The sequence below is a fragment of the Notolepis coatsorum genome (genome assembly GCF_963971535.1).
Source record: "Notolepis coatsorum genome assembly, contig: SUPER_7_unloc_3, whole genome shotgun sequence".
Lineage (NCBI taxonomy): Eukaryota > Metazoa > Chordata > Actinopteri > Aulopiformes > Paralepididae > Notolepis > Notolepis coatsorum.
The window spans coordinates 1,122,855-1,146,372 of record NW_028174878.1 but is presented as its reverse complement, the minus strand read 5'-3'; the positions used below and the strand labels follow the sequence as shown (position 1 = coordinate 1,146,372).

General features: G+C 42.3%; 1 protein-coding gene across 1 annotated transcript in view; it reads left to right on the top strand.

Annotated features, from left to right (window-relative positions):
* Positions 1–12,138: 12,138 nt before the first annotated feature.
* Positions 12,139–23,518, top strand: part of LOC311232749 (B-cadherin-like) — a gene marked incomplete at both ends in the record, with an annotated part of 45,068 nt that continues 33,688 nt past the window's right edge. The window contains 5 exons of the mRNA XM_084338328.1: positions 12,139–12,189; positions 16,415–16,570; positions 17,030–17,171; positions 20,216–20,388; positions 21,112–21,240. Coding sequence (XP_084194454.1) covers positions 12,139–12,189; positions 16,415–16,570; positions 17,030–17,171; positions 20,216–20,388; positions 21,112–21,240 — 651 coding nt within the window. The remainder of the gene's footprint in view (positions 12,190–16,414; positions 16,571–17,029; positions 17,172–20,215; positions 20,389–21,111; positions 21,241–23,518) is intronic.

Here is a 23,518-nt window from a genome sequence, read left to right as displayed (position 1 = left end):
CCCACCGCAGAGGGGCGGAGGACGTCGAAAAACTGATACTTACTAACGGAGAGACGGCACGGTCCGCTCGGCCGGCCTCGGCGCACACAGGTCAACGGGTGGCCGGGTGGGCGGGGCGGGCGGTTGCCTACTGAATGAGCATTGTGCCTTGTACTGATATACGCCATATTGTTTAATTGTTTGAAACGGTCGAATTATTTATACCGCCATTACAGACGTGTTGAAATAGCAGCGAAGCCGAGAGTGACTGCGGTGCCACCCTGTGGCCACTGGCGACGTAGCATGGTAAAAACGGCATGCTCGTCAGATTATGTGGGTCGTGATACATTCCTGATATTTACCCTGCAATAGGTGGGATTCGCACAAATGTTTATTCACTACCAACCTTAAAAGCTACTGCGAATATCTCTGAAACTGAACACGTGTCTATTATTATGGCCTAACGGATACAGATGAAAACATGGCTTTGGTTTTACACTGGCACTATTGAGAGATTCAAAGTTGTTGTTTTTTTCACTACGGTATAACATGTAAAAAAAAATTAATTAGTGCACATGTAGGCACATTAGTGATTTATCAACTAAACAGACCAGTCATCGCCACCTATTATTGACTGGTCATTTAGAAACCGTTAGTCTGAAAGTCATACCTCTAATACATTAGCGTGGCAAAACACACAAGTAGTAAACTACGATGAGTTCTGGCTTTGCAGCTTGTCCCAACAGTACCGAGTGGGGCTGGGTGATAATATACATCACGATATTATCTGTTCACGTGGCCAAAACTACAAGATATATGATCAAATTGCTGTTCATCACGCTGAACCGCATGATGATGCAAGATCTCATTTTGAGAGAGATTTTAGTTAAAGGATCAATAGGCAGCTGCCGATTTTTGGCAACATTTTAGATTTCTTATTATATCTCAACAGTATTTGATAGTACTCAAGAAATAAGATGTTCGACACCGAAATAAAAAAAGAAATCTGTCGTTCCAGTAAGGGCAATGGCATCCAATCAAACCAATGACCAAGTCAAATGATTGGAACGAGCGAGCTGTCTATCAAACCCTCTAGTGACACACGTATACAGTATACAGTTGCGTGTGTACACAAAGCACATAGCTGCCTGCTAGCTACCCAGTGGGGCGTGGCTTTGGAAGCGTTCTGATGCGTTCTGATTGGGAAGGGGAGTTGTCAAATTTGGTCTAAGGATTTGAAAATATTTCTTATATATTTCTTATAATATATGTTCTGCCCCAAATTCTGTGCAATATAATATAATAATAATAATATATCTCATCACGATATGATACGATAAACTTAATAATAATATTGAATTATCACCCAACTCTACAACCAAGTACCTCTGTCACAACATTAATTAAAACTATCCTGAATGTGGACGGTGAAGGCTGAAACACAAGGCAGGCAGGGTCGTCTTCTGACTCCAAAAAAAATTATAATTAAAATGTTCTATAAGAGTGAAATATCACTTCAAGAACGTATTGTTTTAACAGGTAATTATTAGACAAAGTACCATTAGATGTGAGGTGACTGAGAAGGAGCTTGGCATCGATTACACTTACAAAGTCTTATTTTTCAAGGATACACTATGCAAAGCTACAGCCCAGGTCCCTTAATGGATATGTGCCTTCAGCACCCAGAGTTTTTTATGCTTCATACACTCGACCGATTTCAATGGCCAATACAGATATGATGATTTTCTTTTGCATCTGATAAAGTACAACAGTCTAATAATAACACATGAGACACAAAACATTTCTCTTCTTTTCTTTAGTAAGTAAATGTATCGAACAAAATAAACGGACTGAAAATAGGAATCCAAAAATATATATCAAATTAGACTTTATACGAGATTAACACAAGGGGCGAGCGCTAGACCACTTTTGATAATCAGAGCGTACGCCGTTATCAGCCGATGTCTTTTATTTCCAAATGCCAGATATTGGCCGGACCGGACCGATGACTCTTATCACTAGAAAGAAGCACAAATTGCAAGACTGTGCGCGGCTGAGTGGTGCAGTGGGCAAGGCGCTCGCCACTAACGCAGGAGATGCTGGTATCGAGCCCAGCTCTCGGCGTTGCTACCGGCTGGCCGGCCGTCATACTAACACAATTGGCAGTGATAGAGGGTGGGAAAGCCGGTGGGTGGGGATTGGACGTTGTGGACAGCGACTCCTACAGGTCGGTTGGGTGACACCGGTGCGGCGGAAACAGGAAGTAGCGGGGGGCAGCGTGAGCCTCCCACGCGTTACTCCTCGCCACTGAGAGTTCGAGCTGCTGCGGTGAAAAGATGCGACAGGCTGCCTCCTCGTGTACCGGAGGGGACACGTGATGCAAGGCTTCTATCCTCACTACAGCCAACCAGTGGGAGGCATACAGTAGTCTAGCAACGTTCAAGACAGGGGAGGGAAGAATTGGAAATACGAAATTGGGATGGAAGAAAAATAGAAAATGGGGAGAAAAAGTGGATACAAAAAAAAATTGCAAGACTGTTAAATAACCAGCAACTGACAAACCGCTGTGTTTTCTTTCGTTTCTCACTGCTGAATTAGAATTTTCATTAAGGTACTCTGCAGTTCACCGTCTTCTCTGCAGTTCACTAAGGAGAACGCATGTACAGAAAATTACTTTAGGCATCTGTACGATTTTAGGCATCTGTATGATTTAAATCCTGTGAAAATATAGCACTTACAAATGCAATTCTTTGTACTGAGGAAACGTGTGCCGTTTCATGTTTTACGTTTATGTCGTCTGTCACTCGCTTGTTCTGACACATGCCATGGAAAGTTATTGAGTCGCGACAATAAAGAAAAGATTCAGGGACGTGCTGTTGCCATTCATTCTTCTAACTGGAAAAATAGATAACCGATAAGAAAATATATACATATTATAAATAGTTTGATTAGATCTCTGCTTGGAGAATGGGGTTGTGATCCTTAAAGGGGCACTTCACCAAAAAACTGCAGATTTATTTTGCACATAATCTCGCACACAAAATGTCCACAGCAGCTAAACATTGATTAAAAGAACACGCCAACATTCAGCTATCTGGCTGCATGTTAGCCTAGCTTAGCACAATGAATGGAAGCGGACATGTACGGGTAGCCTTCAGGAGAGGTGTTAGTTGGACAAATGCGTAGGCTACCCGTACATGTCCGCTTCCATTCATTGTGCTAAGCTAGGCTAACATGCAGCCAGATAGCTTTCTACTGAACGCACAGAGAGGAAACAAACTGGTATCTATCTTCTTGTCTCTCTCTGGAGAAGACGGTAAGCTAATTTCCCAAAATGTTGGCATGTTCCTTCAAGTTAGATGAAGTATGCTTCGCCTACACAGTCATTTCTGTCTGCCTGTCTGCCGCTCCTTACATCCTGGTACTTGGCCTCTCTCCCTTCCTTGTAATCCCTGAGGTCCATTCTCGTGGAGTCTTCACGCAACGTGAGAGGACGAGTTGTTCACAACCCATGTCACTGTGACGTTACATCCTCCGACTATATCTGTTTCATCTCCCCGCGTGACCCGAGACACGGCTCTAGAATACGCATTGGTCCCTGTGGGTCACCGTGCTCCATTCTTTCCCCCAAAAAAGGTACGATCCATCGGAGACCAACCAGTCTGAAACAGTGCTCTCCACTCCTGGGAGCTGGGAACCAGGATATAGGTGGAGAGTTGCCTCCCCCGGCCCAAGGAAGTTCATATTTTCATTTCAAAACTTTATTTCAACTCGTAAGACACTGAAAGATTAATTAAAACTGTTTTCCTCATATTGAAAAAAGTTATACAAATGTCATGTAAAAGGCGAAAGTGCAGCAACTACAATTTTAATGACTTTTTTTAATACGAGGTAAACGGTTTTGATTAATCTTCCATTTGTATTTAATTGTTTTATTTATAGATGTCTTATGTTATATTATAATATATTAGATAAATATAATAATAATTAAAAAAATATTTGCATTATAAGATTTAGAGAAGATAGATAGATAGAAAGAAGGTCACCTGCCATAACAGACTGAGAAACCCATGTGTGAGTGTGCTTGAATAATTGGTTTGTTTGTGGTATTATATACAGTAGGTACCATGTCTGAAAGCAAACACGCACACACACACATTTGAATGATTTATTTATATCCACATAAATACAAGTATATCAAGGACATAAACACTAATAATGCTGATATTGAGATATTGAGAATGATCAGATATTGAGAGACGGTTACAAAAGTGCCTGATTGGCCACATTGTTGCACACAAACAGGGTAATAACACTTACAGTAGCAGGTGAAAAGTAACAGACAAAAAAGCAGCGTCTCCTCCATACTGAGCAACACCTTGCTAACTGAGCAGCTACCAATAACAGCAGATACTGGACAACACACACACACACACACACACACTCTCTCCTAAAACTCAGAGGACCTGACATGGACAACACACATAGACTCAGTCGTAAAAAAGGCGAAGCAGCGCCTCTACCACCTGAGACAGTTTAGGAAGTTCAGAGTATCTGGGAAGATACTCCAGTCCTTCTACTCCGGAGCTGTAGAGAGCATCTTGACTGGAAACATCACTGCCTGGTATGGAAACAGCACGGCACAGGACCAGAAGGCCCTACAGGCAACACTGGGTAACCATATTAGAGTATTTAAAGGGACGATTCTGTATTTTTCTTAGTTCTAAGCCTATATCCTATTAACTAAGTCCCTTCCTGAGACATTCAAACGGTTTTGACACATTAGATTAGAGCTTTCACCTCTGAGAAATGGACAAATCTGCATTTATTAGCAGTGCTAGTGTAGGGGGTAAACAAAATGTTTTAAAAAACTAAAGAAAAACCTATCCTCTCTTTCACATGATTATCAAAGAAGATCTTGTGGGATAAGTACAAGTAGCCTACAGTATATAAGTACAGTACAAGTAGCCTACAGTATATAAGTACAGTACAAGTAGCCTACAGTATATAAGTACAGTACAAGTAGCCTACAGTATATAAGTACAGTACAAGTAGCCTACAGTATATAAGTACAGTACAAGTAGCCTACAGTATATAAGTACAGTACAAGTAGCCTACAGTATAAGTACAGTATAATTAGCCTACAGTATATAAGTACAGTACAAGTAGCCTACAGTATATAAGTACAGTATAAGTAGCCTACAGTATATAAGTACAGTATAATTAGCCTACAGTATATAAGTACAGTGGAATTAGGAATTTAACTGGAAACGCAGTCTCTACTGTGGAGAAATAAATCACCAGAAGGGGGCAGTATACTCTAGTGTATTCTCTAGTATAGAGTACATTTTCCCACTTCACCTTGACAAGTGCTCCCTCCTTTAAACTGCACATTTTGAGAAGAAACAGAAATGTTTAACATGCCTCTGTCCGTCTCCGTCTATATGACAGCCTACGAGGTTCCACTTCAAAGACCCAAAACACCCATTCTTGTCAACAAGCGTTGCAGGGCCAAGGCTAAGAGAATAATCAAAGACTCTAGTCACCCAAACAACTGCCTCTTTGAACTGCTGCGGTCAGACAAGCGCTACTGGAGTCTCATGGCCGGTACAGAGAGACTCAGAAGGAGCTTCTATCCCCAGGCCATCAGGATGCTCAATGACATTAGGCTTGTTCGAGATGGATTTCGGTTCGCCTCGAAAGTAGACGAGAGTAGCCGAGTGAAGCCGGGGGAGGAGTTAAAAAGGCGGACACTTCCGATTTCACGAGAGCCTCTCGCCTAGTCTCGCAAGGCAGATACGCTTTCACATCACCACACACACATTACACACCTGTCCAGCTCATTATAATGCAAAATTAGATCAGATTCAAATGTACAGCACACCATATACTGCTATAGTGGAATATACTATTCATATACCATAATGTATACCATCTTGTTGCGCGTTCCTGGCCGCACGCACACACAACACACTGCTGAATAATTCTGTTTTGCATCAATATATAATATATGTATACTGTGTATATTGAGGCAAAACAGAATTATATATACAGTATTGAGGCAAAACAGACGACGCATGTGTGTGTGTGTGTGTCTGACAGCTTGAAGTTTATCATGATGATATGATGATAACGCATAACATAATAAAGTTATCAATCAATCAAACGTCTCATAACTCCCTGGCTGTCACGTGGCTGGTGACTGACAACTTTTCTGAGCCAATAGGCGCTTTGCGCGACCGTAGCAAGTCGCTTCCCAGCCGGGAGCAGCCGGCTGAGAGGTACTGTGGCGCCTCGCTCTGAAGGCTGTGCGTGGCTCGCTCCCGCGAGAGTTCATAGTGAGGGGCTTGAGTGGGGCCACTCGCCTTCGCCATGACCAAGGCAACATGAAGCTTGTTGTCATCACTCTTCTGTAGCAGATAGCTGTAGTTGAGAGCTCGCTGTTCAGCTACTCTTCTGCTGTTCGGCATCTTGAAGACTGCGTTCCTCACTGGTAGGCCGCTGCTGTAGTGTCCCTCTGTAAGTTTCACGGACTGCGAGACCAGTTCCAGAAACTGGATGTCGTCCCTCCACTTCTCAAACCGGTCGTCTTGACACTCTGGAAAGTCGTTCTTGAACTGTTGACTCCAAAGTTCATCTAGCGTGGCCACGGATGTGCGGTTGTACGTGGCTTGTATGAGTCCACTGGTAGCTTCATGGCCATCTTCTCCTCTGAGGGGGCCATTGACGAACCAGCCCAATCGCGTTTTCACCGCGTACGGCCCTTCTTCCACGCTGGGTACCACCTGCCATCGTTCCATTGCCTTGGGTACGTCAGTCCCGATGAGAAGGCCTATCTTCGGTATTTGCACTTCACTGAGATGTGGCCACTTATCGACTTCCTCTTGCAGTGGGATGGTCTGTTTACGAGCAGGTATTGACTTCTGAGAGAAGGTGTTGGGTAGCTCTAGGAAGTTGTCACTATCCAAGCTATAGACTTCTAACCCAGACACCCTCTGGCCGCTCATGACCTGCTCGCCTCCCATGGTCCTTAGCAGGATACTTGTCTTCCTGCCGGTGACGTTAAGCGCTGCCATTAACCTCTCTGTGCAGAAAGTGACGTTGCTGCCTGGGCCGAGAAACGCGTAGGCCGCCACCATCTTGTTGCCTTTCTTGGCTTTGATGTGGACCGGAACGATAGCCTAGATGCTTTCGATGTTGCCGGCTCCAGTAGCTCTGCAGGTCCTCGTTTCTGCATTGATGCATCCACTGACCATAGAACTGGCTTCGCCCTCTTCTTCCCCGCCCCTGTGCTTGTACAGAAGCTTGGCTGTGATGGCACGCATATTTGATATGCTGTCAAGCTCCTGCATGTACTCCACGTCAGCCATAGTGTTGAGGCATCCAGTGAGATAGAGGCCAAAGGAGTGGAGCGCCTCTCCGTCATCGGACTTGATAGTAGGCCAGTTCAGTGCCCTGTCTATATACGCCATTGAGCTCTTGTATCCATTTCCAAAATGCTTTTTCCAAGAGCCTTCTTGCCTCGTGATAGCCTCGCTCTGGTTCCATGTGAAGACAACTTCTTATCAGCTCTCTTGGCTGTCCATCCGTGTACTGCTCCATGAAGTACAGCCGGTCTCTGTTACTATCTGTCTTGTCCTCCACTCCGTGTTCAAAGGCCTTGATGAATAGCCTGTACTCCATAGGGTCTCCCTTGAATATAGGAATCTGTTGAGGGGGCAGAGTAGCATGGTTTTGTTGCTTCACTAGGAAATCCACCATGGCTCGTTTGGACTCTTGTTACGGAGACTCTTGTTCTTTCGGTGTAGCACCGCCAGGTACTCTAGAGCTGCTACTGTAAGCAGGTTCTCCTTTTATCGCTACGGCCTGGGGAGTAGGCGTAGCCTGCTCGTGAGCTTGTGATACGAAGGAACTCTTTTTCTCTATGTAAGAGTTCATTCCATCCCTACGGGACACTCTGGATGAGGCTCGCTGGCTCTTGTACTCTGCCAGTACTTTGCACTTAGCCTCCAAGGCAGCTAAAGCAGCCTGGACCTGCAACTCCTCTATCTCTGCTCTTAGGTTAGCCTCCTGTTCTTCCCTCTCTGCTCTTAGCTTAGCTGAGGTAGCTAAGAGCCGAGCCTCCTGTTCCTCCCTCTCTGCTCTTAGCAGAGCCTCCTGTTCCTCGAGTTGTCGTTTTTGTTTTAGAGCATGTTCCTCGAGTTGTCATTTTTGTTTTAGAGTGGAAGCCTGGGTTAGCAACTCGGCCCTAAGTCAGCCTTCAGACGCTGGCTTGCAGATGATGTTCTGGAAATTGTAGTGGATGGTGCTCTAGACCCTTTCCCTTTTACAACGCCGGATGCATCATCACAAATGCTCTAGAATGCTTGACCATGTTTCAATGACTTTACCTAAATCCAATCAATATTAAACATTCATATAATACAATAACCTAAATATATAGCTTTGGCTCCTACATACACTTTTAAAAACATGGCTCCTGACGCACTTAATTTAGCCGACTATCCTGATGAGCCTGTCCTGCCCACTAGTGTTGTGTAAATGTAACGGAGGTACCGCAGTATATCCACAGTCACGATGGTACAAATAGTTCAGTGGCTGTGGATGGTAAGCGGTACTGCAAGTAAACTCACTCCCCAGAGGCATCCACACCCGGAAGCAAGAAGTGAATTCACCTCTTGGTATAGTGGTCTGTGATGCCACCCGTGACGCAGGAGACCGGGGTTCAACTCCCACTCAGGGCGATCCCTTAACAGGGGTCGAATCGAAAAACACAATGCAGAGTAAGATCACACCGGCTACACGTGGTGCCGCTAGACCCGGATGCCCTGGGTGGAGTGAGTTTAGGGGGGTGAGTGTAACGGAGGTACCGCAGTATATCCAGTCACGATGGTACAAGTAGTTCAGTGGCTGTGGATGGTAAGCGGTACTGCAAGTAAACTCACTCCCCAGAGGCATCCACACCCGGAAGCAAGAAGTGAATTCACCTCTTGGTATAGTGGTCTGTGATGCCGCCCGCGACGCGGGAGATCGGGGTTCAACTCCCACTCAGGGCGATCCCTTAACAGGGGTCGAATCGAAAAACACAATGCAGAGTAAGATCACACCGGCTACACGTGGTGCCGCTAGACCCGGATGCCCTGGGTGGAGTGAGTTTAGGGGGGTGAGTGTAACGGAGGTACCGCAGTATATCCAGTCACAATGGTACAAGTAGTTCAGTGGCTGTGGATGGTAAGCGGTACTGCAAGTAAACTCACTCCCCAGAGGCATCCAGACCCGGAAGCAAGAAGTGAATTCACCTCTTGGTATAGTGGTCTGTGATGCCGCCCGCGACGCGGGAGATCGGGGTTCAACTCCCACTCAGGGCGATCCCTTAACAGGGGTCGAATCGACAAACACAACGCAGTTAAGATCACACCGGCTACATAAACACCCGCACAGCGTCTTCTGTGAGAAAACCTCAGCAGTCTTGCAGACAAAGCTTAACCTGAGGCACTAGCAGAATGTAAGTATGTAAAATGACATAGGCTATGTTGTGGAGGATTACTTGGAAGTCTCTTTCTCGTTTTGAGTGGTTATAATTCACTTCTAGGTCTGTCCTGGGAACACCTTTCACGGGAATCAGGTGAGTAGTGCGGTGGCTTAGCACCAGATTTGAGAAGGATGTGGACACGCCGGACAAAAGCACCAAATTTTCCCCACGTGTTCCTCATCATCATAGCTTTCATTTTGGGGTAGGGGCCACGTCATCATGATGGATTTCAAGATGGCCGCCATGTAAAATCAAGGTTCTGCCCATTAATAAATATCTTGGTCCATATAGCGTGCTCAATATTTGAGCGAACACAAAGGTATTGGTATCCCTGTAAACTAGAGAAGCTAAGCTTTCCATTGGTATCATTTTCATTAAGCCCAACGGTTGGGAAGGGGTTTTTAATAGGCAATGATTCAAAATTATGTTAAATTTTCGCCCAGAAATAACTGCCATGCTCATCTTCCAAAAGGTCCCTTGGCTGTTCACATGAATATATCAGAGTGCACATTGGTTTTATAGGTACCCACACGCCTCTTCTTTCCAGACATACCCACTTTGTCCAACTTGCATGCAATTTGGGGCAATAATCAAGCAGGTTTGTGCATGTGGTACAAATGTGTCGAACATTCTAACAACTGCCAAAAATTTGAATGTTGGGTTAGGGTTTGTTGTTAGAATGTTGAACATACAAGATCAATTTGGGTGTCAAACTATACATTTTCTGGGTCAATAAATGTGTTAATGCTATGAAGAATGTCACCAGATGAATATTTGTACCATTCTAACAACATATTTACATCATTTTTTACTTGTTTAACAGTCAGACATGCATGAATCGAATAGACACTTTTTCGGTACTTTAGTCTCTAAAATTTTTATCTACCTACCTCAGTCGTAAAAAAAAATCCAAACTTCAAATAACTACACTTTCGACCGTTTTCGGCTTGCCATTGCCCCGACTGCTTTGTTGTTGAATCAAGTCAAATCCTAGGTAAGTGTATTGTAGAGGAGCCAAAGCTATATATTTAGGTTATTGTATTATATGAATGTTTATATGTTTATTTTTATAACCTTTACATTGAAACGGCATTAGGAATATTGATTGGATTTCGATTGAACTGTATTATTTGTCATAATAGAACCTTCTAGAAAATTCGTGATGTCACAGTATGATGTCATAGTCAAACATTCTAGAGCATTCGTGATGTCACAGTATGATGTCATAATCAAACATTCTAGTACATTTGTGTATCTATATATATTCAACAATTCCCTCTGAAGAGCTCATTGTTGAACAGATAGACTAAACAACATAGATTGAAGCCTGCATCTCTCAACCAAGGTGCCTTGCTGACCGTTTCGCTGTGGAAAGAGCCGGCAAGTTGATTTACGGCTTTCAGGTGAGGAGGAATTTTCATGTGTCGAGTCGGCTGTGATTTTGGAGACTGGGAAAATACAGTTTTCTTACCTTGTAGTGACGTGAATATTTAGGAAAATAGCTTTAGGATCACTTCTGTAAAGAAAGACTTCGCTGTGGAAGAGAAATAAACCATTTGGATAGCTTTATTTTTCTTTATCAATGAACATACTACTCACGAGTAAGCAACTTTAACCAGTGGAGTGGAACGTCGGCCCTGATACGTATATTGTGCATGTGAACTCGACATGAAAAGAAAAAAGGTTAAAAAAAAGTGCAAACTATTTATTTTTTCTTTCTTTTACGTGAATCGATACTCGGTAGTACTGATGTGTTTCAGTAAGTACCTTTAAAAGTACCGAATTCGGTACCCATCCCTAACTGTGACATCACAAATTTTCTAGAAGGTTCTATTATGACAAATAATACAGTTCAATGACTATCTAAATCCAATCAATATTCCTAATGCCGTTTCAATGTAAGGTTATAAAAATAAACATATAAACATTCATATAATACAATAACCTAAATATATAGCTTTGGCTCCTCTACAATACACTTACCTAGGTCCTAGGATTTGACTTGATTCAACAACAAAGCAGTCGGGGCAATGGCAAGCCGAAAACGGTCGAAAGTGTAGTTATTTGAAGTTTGGATTTTTTTTTTTACGACTGAGGTAGGTAGATTAAATTTTAAGGGTACCGGTATAGATTCACAGGTACCAGTACCGTATCGGTTCAAATGTGAACGGTACCCATCCCTAGTCACAGTTCATAGTCAAACATTCTAGAGCATTCGTGATGTCACAGTATGATGTCATAATCAAACATTCTAGAACATTTGTGTATCGTCCCCTCCCTACTCTGTCAGGATCTAGGATATTTGAATACCGTTTATGTCACAAATGTATGAGTACTAAATACCTATATGTCCCTATGCCATGATGTCATGTATGTTGTCTATGTCATAAATGTCTATATGAATTGAAAATGGGGGACCCTGATGGAAAAAGACAAACGTCTTTCTCAGGTCTGCATCCCCTTAACAATTGTGTGTATTGAGCCGCCGTACTGTATTGTACCCATTCTGCAATCTGTTAAATAAAGTTTTCATTCATTCATTCATTCAGATCTGGAGATAAGCCCGGAGAGAGGAGCGGCAAGCGGAGCAGTCCAAACCCCGAGGTGCGGACAGAGCTGTGGACATCATGGAGGCCCGCAGGACCACGGGGCTCATCTCTCTGCTGGTCCTGCTCCAGGTAAACCTGTTTGACATCTCGCAGACCCGCATTAGCAATGCTTGTGAATTATTAGAGAAATGGGTAAAACACCAAGTTTACAAGTGTAATATCAATACAGCTAATAAATGATCCTTTGGATGAAAAAAAGTGACAGTCGGCATGTATTCATGAATCACACATAGTGTAAACCGCAATTATTTTCTTATGCCGAATATTAGGAAAAAGGCTTGGCAAATGAGAAAGATAATGATTATCTTTCAGTCTGCATAATGTGTATATTTTGTATTATGTGTATGGGGCTCCAGGGGTTGCGATGCCCGAGTCAGAATAACAGTAATATGGGCCTCTATTTATTCACCTGTTGCCTCACTAAAGATCTTCGTACCGTGGGGTTGTGTCTGTATGAGGCTGTGGGCTGAGGACAGTGGGAGCACCGGTCCGCCCACTTGTAGCCTTTTCTTTTTAAAATTTTTTTTATCTACTTTTTCTCCCAATTTTTTCTATTTTTCTCCCGTCCCCAATTTCGTATCGTCCAATTCTCCCCTCCCCTGTCTCGAACGCTGTTAGGCCATGCCTCCCACAAGCCGGCTGCAATGTGGACGAAGCCTTGCATCACGTGTCCCCTCCGGTACTCGAGGAGGCAGCCGTCGCATCTTTTCACCTGCACAGCGCGGCCTCTCAGCGGCGAGGAGTAACGCGTGGGAGGGACACGCTGCCCTCGTCGCTTCCTGATTCTACTGCGCAGGCGCACCAACCGACCTGTAGGAGTCGCTGTCCACAACGTCCGATCCCCACCCACTAGCTTCCCACCCCCTAATACTGCCAATTGTATTAGTAGGAACGACCAGCCAAGCTGGTAGCAACGCAGAGAGCTGGGCTCGAACCCAGCATCTCCTGCGTTGGTGGCGAGCGCCTTGCCCACTGCGCCACCTAGCCGCCCCGACTTGTAGCTTTTTTCTAATCCCATGTGAGATGGGCCTCTTAATGCAGCACATTTATTCATGGTTACAGCCTTACTTTAGCTTTTGTTAAGTTTTCACTCATAGAACAGACCCTTTAATATTCGTGGCAAAGTAATGTAGTGAGTTCTACATATTATGATTACGACTTTTGTATCCTATAGTGTTGTTGGGCTGCTTTGGCTGAAGCAGAGCGCCTCATCAGCTATCAAGTCCCAAAAACTAAAAATTATATCCAATTACAGGTAACACATTGTCTTTACACTTATTTCATGTGTGTGTTTGAGCTTGCCTTACTTAAATGTGTTTTTCATTCAGAGCCACGCCCCTTTAACCATATTAGGGATAGCGTGCCAATAAGGAAGTCAATGGGAGGACGGGGAAATTTGCGAACTGTTAAACTATATCTTAAATTATGGCTATGGGTCTAAAACACCCCTCGCTTATCAATGACTTGCTTTCCGCAATAATCGGCCTTTACTGGAATACACAAAACACGTAATTTTTCGGCTGATTTATGAATAGTTTTCAAATAAACGCTAGATTATCGATAGTATATGTGTACTTATGCACGCTAGAGAAGCGGGCTGAAAAATCGATTATCCATGCCGTGGATACGGCTAACGTTACGCACACACACACACACACGCTGCGATGGCGGAGAAAAAAACATCTGATTAACCCAAGACTGGTAAAATAGAGTCCTTACTTCACATCAGATGTTCTGCAAAAAGATTAATACAATTCCTGATCGCCATTCCAAATATTGATCGCGTTTATTGATCCAACGTTATAGCACCAAAACACATAATCGACGCTGCTCCCAGTGGGGGGACTCAATGCAATAGTATCCAGCTGCATGCCCGAGAAGTAAAACCTGGACCGGACTTATTTTTTTGATGCACAGTCCCACCCAATGATGTGCAATACCATCCGGGAGACGATAGGTGGCGGTATTTGCCCTTTTCGAGCTCAGACCCATTCCCAATGATAACGTCAGGCTGGATGGATGAAAAATTTATGGATATTGCTAATAAAATAAATAACAATTACCACTTTGAGTGCCAGCCACGAGAAATCTCGTTAGTTCATGCCATGCGTTGAGTGCCAAGAACGAGAAATCTCGTTATTTAATTGTTAATTTTTTTTATTATCGATTTCCATTCATTTTTCATCAATCTAGCCTCACGTTACCATTGGGGATCTATCTGAGCTCGAACAGGGAAAGTACCGCCCCCTATCGTCTCTCCGGATGGTATGCACCCATTGGATTGGACTGAATGAAATGGATGGGAAAAAAAGAGTCCGGAATCCACATTTTACTTGTCAGGCATGTAACCGGAGACGATTCCATTCATTGCCGAGCCGCAGAACAGCGTGGAATATGTGTTTCCAGTACCCAGCGTTGGATCAATAAACGCGATCGATATTTGGAATGGCGATCAGGAATTGGAATAATCTTTTTGGAGAACATCTGATCTGAGGTAAGGAATCTATTTTACCAGTCTTGGGGATAATCAGAGTGTCCCATATGTGTGTATGTGTGTGTGTGTGCTGATCAGGAAATAAGATAATAGATTTTTCAGCCCGCTTCTCTAGCGTGCATAAGTACACATATACTATCGATAATCTAGTGTTTATTCGAAAACTATTCATAAATAGGCCGAAAAATGACAACGTGTTTTGTGTATTCCACTAAAGCGTGATTCCTGCAAAATCACCTTTTTTTCTGGAAGTTTAAAAAAACGAGCGTTTTTCAAAATGGTATAAAATGGAAATGTACCGATTAAAAAAACAATCCGTTTTGACAATGTTGACTGCAAACAAGTCATTTATAAGCGACGGGCGTATTAGACACAGCCATAATTTAAGATATAGTTTATGCGTTCGCAAATGTGCTCGCCCTCCCATTGACTACAGCGCCGGCACTCAAGCGCTAAATCGTGCGCCCCCTGCTGGCACTCAAAGTGGTAAAACCCGAGTTTTCTCGGGTCTTGGCACTCAACGCATGGCGAGTTTACCCAAATAATCTCGTGGTTGGCACTGAATGGGTTAGAGAGCAGGACAGCACTCCCAATTTGACCTTGCATTGTCATAAGGACGTTTCAGGCAAGACACTTCTTCAGCGTGTATCTGGCAAACATTCTAATCTATAGTTTAGAATTATATTCATTGCACACACATCCACATGTACACACTCACTTTAAACATTGACATTTAACATTCACTTTAGACACTTTGAACACTTTTTAACACTACACCATGTTTTATATATGTATTACTAAAGGATTTGCTATATACACTACATCTCTACCTCATTTTTGCATTTTGGTTGCATGTTGTACTTTAGTTTGTATATTGTATATTAAAATGTACAAACTAATTTACAAAAATGTATACAACATTTTTTGTCTTTATTCTTTTTACTTGTTACTGTATGAAGCACAACTTCAGGCGCCTCATACAGAACCAAGCATTTAACTGTAATGTACCTTATATGTGACAAATAAAACAAAACTTGAAAATAGTCACAGTCGACCCCAGCCAGCCCTCCTGGTGGGATGTACTGTACCTGTCTGGATGGCTGGGGCCGCCTATAATTAACCCCACCCGTGACTATAGAATGTTCGTTAGATACACGCGGAATAAGGGCAATAAAACCTCACCTCGGAGTGTCGTCCTGATCTTGACATACACTGACCATTCAGCACCCAGTCTTTAGTAATCCAATTGTGAGTAGTTTTCTCGGGTTATATTTTTCTATTTTATTTGAAACAATGTTTTTATACAGTGTATAATATAGGAGGGCATTATGCCACATAATACCACATAATATCACCAAGATTATTGGTGGGAATGATTAATTATTATTTCAAGAAACCCTGGCAAGACTGTACAATAGACAATGTTGAATGTAAGAATCAAATTCAGTGACACAAAGTAGTATAATAATTATGCTTATGGTATGTAATTACTCAAACAGAACAGTTCCAAACTGGGCACCCATCAACTTCTAGTCCTGGAATTTCCACATGTTTTCAACGGTGGTTTGAATCGGAGGAAGAGGGCTTGGGTTCTTCCAGATATAAACCTCCCAGAAAACGACAACGGCCCGTATCCAAAAGTCATGGCGCAGGTAACTACTATTCACAATGAAATCTATGACCTTTGCAATAGTAAAACATATATTTTTGAATCAATACTTAAATTGTTTGTAGCACATGACTAAAAAATTTTTTTAATAAACTTTCGGACTTTCTTGTCGTTCTTATTTTCTAATTTAGATCAGGTCAAACTTGGACAGACAGTTTGCTATCAACTACAAGATCTCTGGGCCAGGGGCTGACGAACCTCCGGAGGGCCTGTTCACCATCAACCAGGGATCTGGATGGATGTACGTGACCGAGCGACTGGACAGAGAGAAGAAGGCTGAATACAGGGTGAGTTGAGGCAAAATTCAGAGAACCGCGTAATAACAACACACAGTATAATTATTTTATATTGTTCATCCATCACCAATCCATTACTTAAAGTAATACGGCAACATTATGGGAAATGTGATTACCGTCTTTTCCAGAGTCCGACAAGAAGATGGACACCAATTTCCTGCAAGCTAGTTTACTGTAGCTTAGCACAAATGAATGGAAGCGGATACGGACCACTAGCCTAGCTTAAAACTCTGGGAGAGGTGCTTTTGGCCAACAGCTGGGCTAGCTGGTCCGTATCCGCTCATTTGTGCTAATCTAGGCTAGTTTGCAGCCAGATAGCTTGCTTCCTGAACGCACACAGAGAGGAAATCTTCTTGTCTGACTCTGGAGAAGACGCTAAGCACATATCCCATAATGTTGGCGTGTTCCTTTAATGTAGCATGTTTGTTTGTGCTCTGTGGTGTTTCCTAGTTGTTGGCCCATGCCCTGGTCCAGGGAGCACAGGTTGAAGAACCCATGGATGTCATTATCAAAGTCATTGACCAGAACGACAATAGACCTGTATTCAGCCAAGACCCCTCCCACGGCAACGTCAGCGAGGGCACAGCCATCGGTGAGATCGTTATTTAACCCTTTCACTACCACACTAAAAAGGGTTTACCCTTTCACTACCACACTACAAAGGGTTAACCCTTTCACTACCACACTACAGATGGTTAACCCTTTCACTACCGCACTACAAAGGGTTAACCCTTTCACTACCACACTACAGATGGTTAACCCTTTCACTACCACACTACAGATGGTTAACCCTTTCACTACCGCACTACAGATGGTTAACCCTTTCACTACCACACTACAGATGGTTAACCCTTTCACTACCGCACTACAAAGGGTTAACCCTTTCACTACCACACTACAGATGGTTAACCCTTTCACTACCACACTACAGGTGGTTAACCCTTTCACTACCGCACTACAGATGGTTAACCCTTTCACTACCACACTACAGATGTTTAACCCTTTCACTATCACACTACAGATGGTTAACCCTTTCACTACCACACTACAGCTGGTTAACCCTTTCACTACCACACTACAAAGGGTTAACCCTTTCACTACCACACTACAGAAGGTTAACCTTTCACTACCACACTACAGATGGTTAACCCTTTCACTACCACACTACAGATGGTTAACCCCTTCACTACACCACCACTATCGCACTACAAATGGAACCATTTCACTACCACACTACAAAGGGTTAACCCCTTCACTACCACACTACAGTTGGTTAACCCTTTCACTACCACACTACATATGGTTAATCCCTTCACTACCACACTACAAATGGTTAACCCTTTCACTACCACACTACCGAAGGCGGAAACCCCATGACAACATACCAGGGATGGTCCTAAACAAATTCTCAGTCCACCAATAGTTATAGGATTTGTCAACTAATTGATACATTTATTTCATCAACACATCTGTCAAATTTCTATTTCCCTGCGTCATACAGAAGGACCTGTTTAAATCTAGTGCTTACCAGAGATGTGCTTATCATTTATCAGGAAATAACTTGTTCAGCTTGAAAAGAAAAGCATAAAAATCAACTAATCGGCTAGCAACATCTTGACTGAGACCAAACCTAGCGATTACCTATGAGGGAGACAGCCTTAAGTTACACCATACATCATTTCAATATGTAATACACAACACATCCATATTACAAAAAGTGCTACAGATTTGAGACTTGAGTAACAGATGGTTATTGGATATTGTTAGATCCTGATCAAACTGGCCAGTATCACGTCTTCATCTGTTTTGGCTCTCCATCCAATTCCTCTGCGTTGTGTCATTTTAATGGTCCTGACGTATCTCCGACACTGGCTGATAAGATCCTTATCTCCCCTGTTAGTGCAATCCATAAACCATACTAATTCTCCACCTCCGTAAGAATTCGACACTTCGACAACGTGAAATACCTTACAAGGAAAAGCGTGGTTTTATTTGATAAACAGAAACCTCAGCTCAGATGTTAACAGATTGTATTGTCCTTGAAGAGTCTATTCTAATGATCTTTCGGTGTGTTCAGATTATTGTCCTTTTGCTGTTATGTCCAATAGTGGTCAGGCCTGGTCGTTAGCCTGAACCCTCCTCGTGTTAGCCGAAGCTAATGATGATGTGGCATTCTTCCCCCCCCCCCCCCCCCCCCCCTCTCTGTGATGGGAGGAGAGAGCGTCTTCTGTGTGATCTCAGTCCTACTCGCTCTTGGTCAGATTCTAGTCTGCCCTACACCCGGAAACACCGTTCGACTTATAGATCTTCGCCGTAGCAACGACGGCCCGCCTTCTGGTTGTCATGCGACGTGTTGTCATGACAACTGCGTTAATAACCTTTACACACATTTCACGTTTCATTAAGATGAACCTCTCTCCCTCCTGCTCTGGGAGACACTCGCTCTTATCTCAGATGTTCTTACAAGGAATGTCAACAAACATTCGGCTGGCTGCTAAACATTCTGCTGGCTACTGCCTCTGAAACGCTTCTTCTATCACCGTCTTCCATGCACATTTCGATCTCACCGTTTTAGCTGTGATCATCTCCCCCCAATCTATACATCACATACATTGAAAAAGCACCCCAAATCCTTCAATATGGTCCGATTTTGGATACCTAGCCTTATTACCCACTCATTGGTGATATTGCTGAATGGTAGGCTCCTCTCTCGGCACGATCCATGCTGTGATATTGTTGAATGGCACTTAACATGTTTACACATTTAAACATACTCAAAAGGTGCGCTTGCTTATTTCAGGGGTTGTACAGACTGAAGTGTGGCCCCATTACTTTATATTGGTTTTGTGGCTAACTAGCTGAAGTGTGGCCCCATTACTTTATATTGGTTTTGTGGCTAACTAGCTGAAGTGTGGCCCCATTACTTTATATTGGTTTTGTGGCTAACTAGCTGAAGTGTGGCCCCATTACTTTATATTGGTTTTGTGGCTAACTAGCTGAAGTGTGGCCCCATTACTTTATATTGGTTTTGTGGCTAACTAGCTGAAGTGTGGCCCCATTACTTTATATTGGTTTTGTGGCTAACTAGCTGAAGTGTGGCCCCATTACTTTATATTGGTTTTGTGGCGAACCAGCCAGAGCTGCAGGTATCCAGTGTGAAGAACAGCATGGACTGTGCTGAGGAAGGACTGTGTGTGTGTGTGTGTGTGTGTGTGTGTGTGTGTGTGTGTGTGTGTGTGTGTGTGTGTGTGTGTGTGTGTGTGTGTGTGTGTGTGTGTGTGTGTGTGTGTGTGTGTGTGTGTGTGTGTGTGTGTGTGTGTGTGTGTGTGTGTGTGTGTGAAAGCACTTGAGACCTACACACGTCCTGAAAAGGCCACAAGAGACGACATAAAACGTACGTGTACATGCCATCATATGTCCTTCATTCATTGGGGGGGAACTATACATGACCCACTATCATGACGACATAATGTGCTCCAATGATTCCTCATTAGTTCCTCCTGCTTGATCGCTATTATTGTGCCTCTTGACGTGTTTCTGATAAAGGTTTAAACTTGAGTCCTCCCAACTTGATTTCATTTCAAATATAATTTGCCAGTTCAAAATAATCTATTCCCTTTGCTTCAAACCACCCAGATCATCCCTTCATGAGGGTAACGGCTGTGGATCTAGACGACCCAGAGACGTATAACGGCATCGTTAGCTATCGGATACTGACTCAGGTGCCGGCGCTCCCCCGGCCAGCGATGTTTGATATAAACCCAGTGAGCGGAGTGATCAGTGTGGCAGCATCCGGACTGGACAGAGAGGTAAAGTAGTTCCTACAGCAATGTCCTCTTCCACACCTCTATTGTTCACTTTGTCATCCATCCATACTAGGGGCGGGACAAAAGGTCCATACTGCCATATATCGCCGTACATCCTCCACATGTTATCGATACTTTTCTCTCTATATGTTTTTTTTTTTAAAGAAGATGTTTTCTTTTTCTTTTTTCTTGACAATCCCATTTTACTGCAACAAAAATGATTGGAATGAGGTGAACAGACTGAAAACGTTATCTTATTAGATGAAACAGATGATGTATATATATTTTGTTTTTATTGCAGATGGTAACAAAGTTCTCCGTTGGGCACATAATTCATAATTAATAATCAAGTTGCGGTCAGTGTGTATTAAAGAGCCACTATGCAATTTGTTGTACATTGTTTAAATTGGGTAGTTTGTGATGCACACTAAATAATCTGATACGCTTTCATGTCAATTCTGTGAAAAATACATAATTCCTGCTTTGTGCCTTTTCATGGGTATCTTTTCTTCTTCAGTTACATATATTGTGTATATTAGGATTACATTTCTTGCAATATATTGATTATCGCAGATATTGTGTATCTGAGTGATATTATCATTATGGAGGGCTAGATATCAGTATCGTATTGTGAGTTACTCTTATCATCCCATCCCTAATCCATACTGTACATAGATCTGCTCTTCATTCTAACCCCCCCCCCCCCCTTCTTACATTTACATTTAGACTCATCCAAAGTACACGCTGGTCATCGAGGCTGCTGATGTGGAAGGGAGAGGGTTAACAACCTCCTGCACCGCTATCATCACCATCACAGACAGCAACGATCACGCCCCGCAGTTCACCGTGATTGATGTGAGTAGCAGGGGCGGAGCTAGGGGGTGGCTACTGGGGCTCAAGCCCTGAATGTTTTCTGAAAAGCCCCGAATCTATTTAAAAAAAAAAAAAAAAAAAAATGATTTTTTTTTTTTTTTTTTTTTTTTTTTTTTTTTACAATTCATCATTGTTACATGAAAATATGTTTGCACCAGATTTAGCAGAAGCTAATTTCCATCTGTGGTCTATCCAGCTGCTAACTGTATTTGAGTGAGTTAAGTCTTGGTGTCATGGTAGACTCAGACCTAAGCTTTAAATCACAATCAACAAGTTGACAAAAACTTAATTCTTCCACCTTAGAAACATAGCTAAAGTACGGCCATTTATAAATCAAAAGGACGCTGAAAACCAGATCCATGCCTTTATCTCAAGCCAACTCGACTACTGTAATGCACTCCTTACCGGCCTCCCGAAAAAATACGATGATAACTATTTTATTGCAATGCACTATTGCATTATTTTATTCTATTTTACTAACTATTTTATTGCACTGCACTATTTTACTTTGTATCAGTGAATCATAGACGTCTGGCCATAAGAGCATTCGGAGCATCTCTGCTCTCCCACTATTGAACTTGGGGGAGCAAAGGTATGCTCTTGCTCCACCACTTTTTGATCATATGAAAAATATGATATATCCCCTCCCAATATATAAATCTAACCATAACTACGTTATGGTTAACAGAGTTTTATAGTGAAAAGAGCAGCTTTATTGGTCAAGATTGAAGGCTCTATATTGCAGGAAATTGCACGTACAGGTTAATTAAATAAAAAAAAAATCTGCCGTGGACCCCCTCCAAACCACCCCTTGCCTGCAAAAAATAAAAAATAAAAAAAATTTAAAAAAAAATGAAAAAAAATAAAATAAAAAATAAAAAGGGGGGGGGGGGCACCTATCTGGGCTAAGCCCCGCATCTCCTATAATCCTAAATCCGCCCCTGGTGAGTAGATGAGTGTAGAGCGTCTACACACACAGTAGAGATGGGGCTCCAGGTCACCGTGACTGATGTGAGTAGATGAGTGTAGAGCGTCTACACACACAGTAGAGATGGGGCTCCAGGTCACCGTGACTGATGTATACAGTATATAACTTATATGATGGTATACAGTAGATAACTTATAAAATGAAAACGAACGAAAAAAAATAACACAAAAAAAGAACGAACTAAAACGAAAACGCAAAAAAAAACGCAAAAAAAAGAACGAACTAAAACGAAAACGCAAAAAAACGAACGCAAAAAAAAGAACGAACTAAAACGAAAACGCAAAAAAACGAACAAACTAAAACGAAAACGCAAAAAAAAACGCAAAAAAAAGAACGAACTAAAACGAAAACGCAAAAAAACGAACGCAAAAAAAAGAACTAACTAAAACGAAAACGAAAAAGAACAAAAAAAAAAAAGTATGCAAAAAAATTAACGAACTAAAATGAACACAAAAAAAGGAACACAAAAAATAACACAAAAACGAACGGAAAAAAAAGTACGCAAAACAATTTACTAACTAAAACAAAAACGAACGCAAAAAAAATAACACAAAAAAACGAACGAAAAAGAAGTACACAAAAAAACGAACGAACTAAAACAAAAATGCAAAAAAACGAACGAACTAAAACAAATACAGTAGAGATGGGGCTCCAGTTCACCTTGACTGATGTATACAGTATATAACTTATATGATGGTATACAGTAGATAACTTATAAAATGAAAACGAACAGAAAAAAAGAACACAAAAAAAAGAACGAACTAAAACAAAAATGCAAAAAAACTAACGAACTAAAACGAAAATGCAAAAAAAAATGCAAAAAAATGAACGAACTAAAACAAAAACGCAAAAAAACAAACGCAAAAAAAAGAACGAACTAAAACGAAAACGCAAAAAAACGAACAAACGAAAACACAAAAAAAACGCAAAAAAAAGAACGAACTAAAACGGAAAAGAACAAAAAAAAAGTATGCAAAAAAATTTACGAACTAAAACGAAAACGAACGCAAAAAAAAGAACACAAAAAAACGAATGAAAAAAAATACGCAAAAAAACGAACGAACTAAAACAAAAATGCAAAAAAACGAACGAACTAAAACGAATACAGTAGAGATGGGGCTCCAGGTCACCGTGACTGATGTGAGTACATGAGTGTAGAGCGTCTACACACAGTAGAGATGGGGCTCCAGTTCACCGTGACTGACGTGAGTAGATGAGTGTAGAGCGTCTACACACACAGTAGAGATGGGGCTCCAGTTCACCGTGACTGAT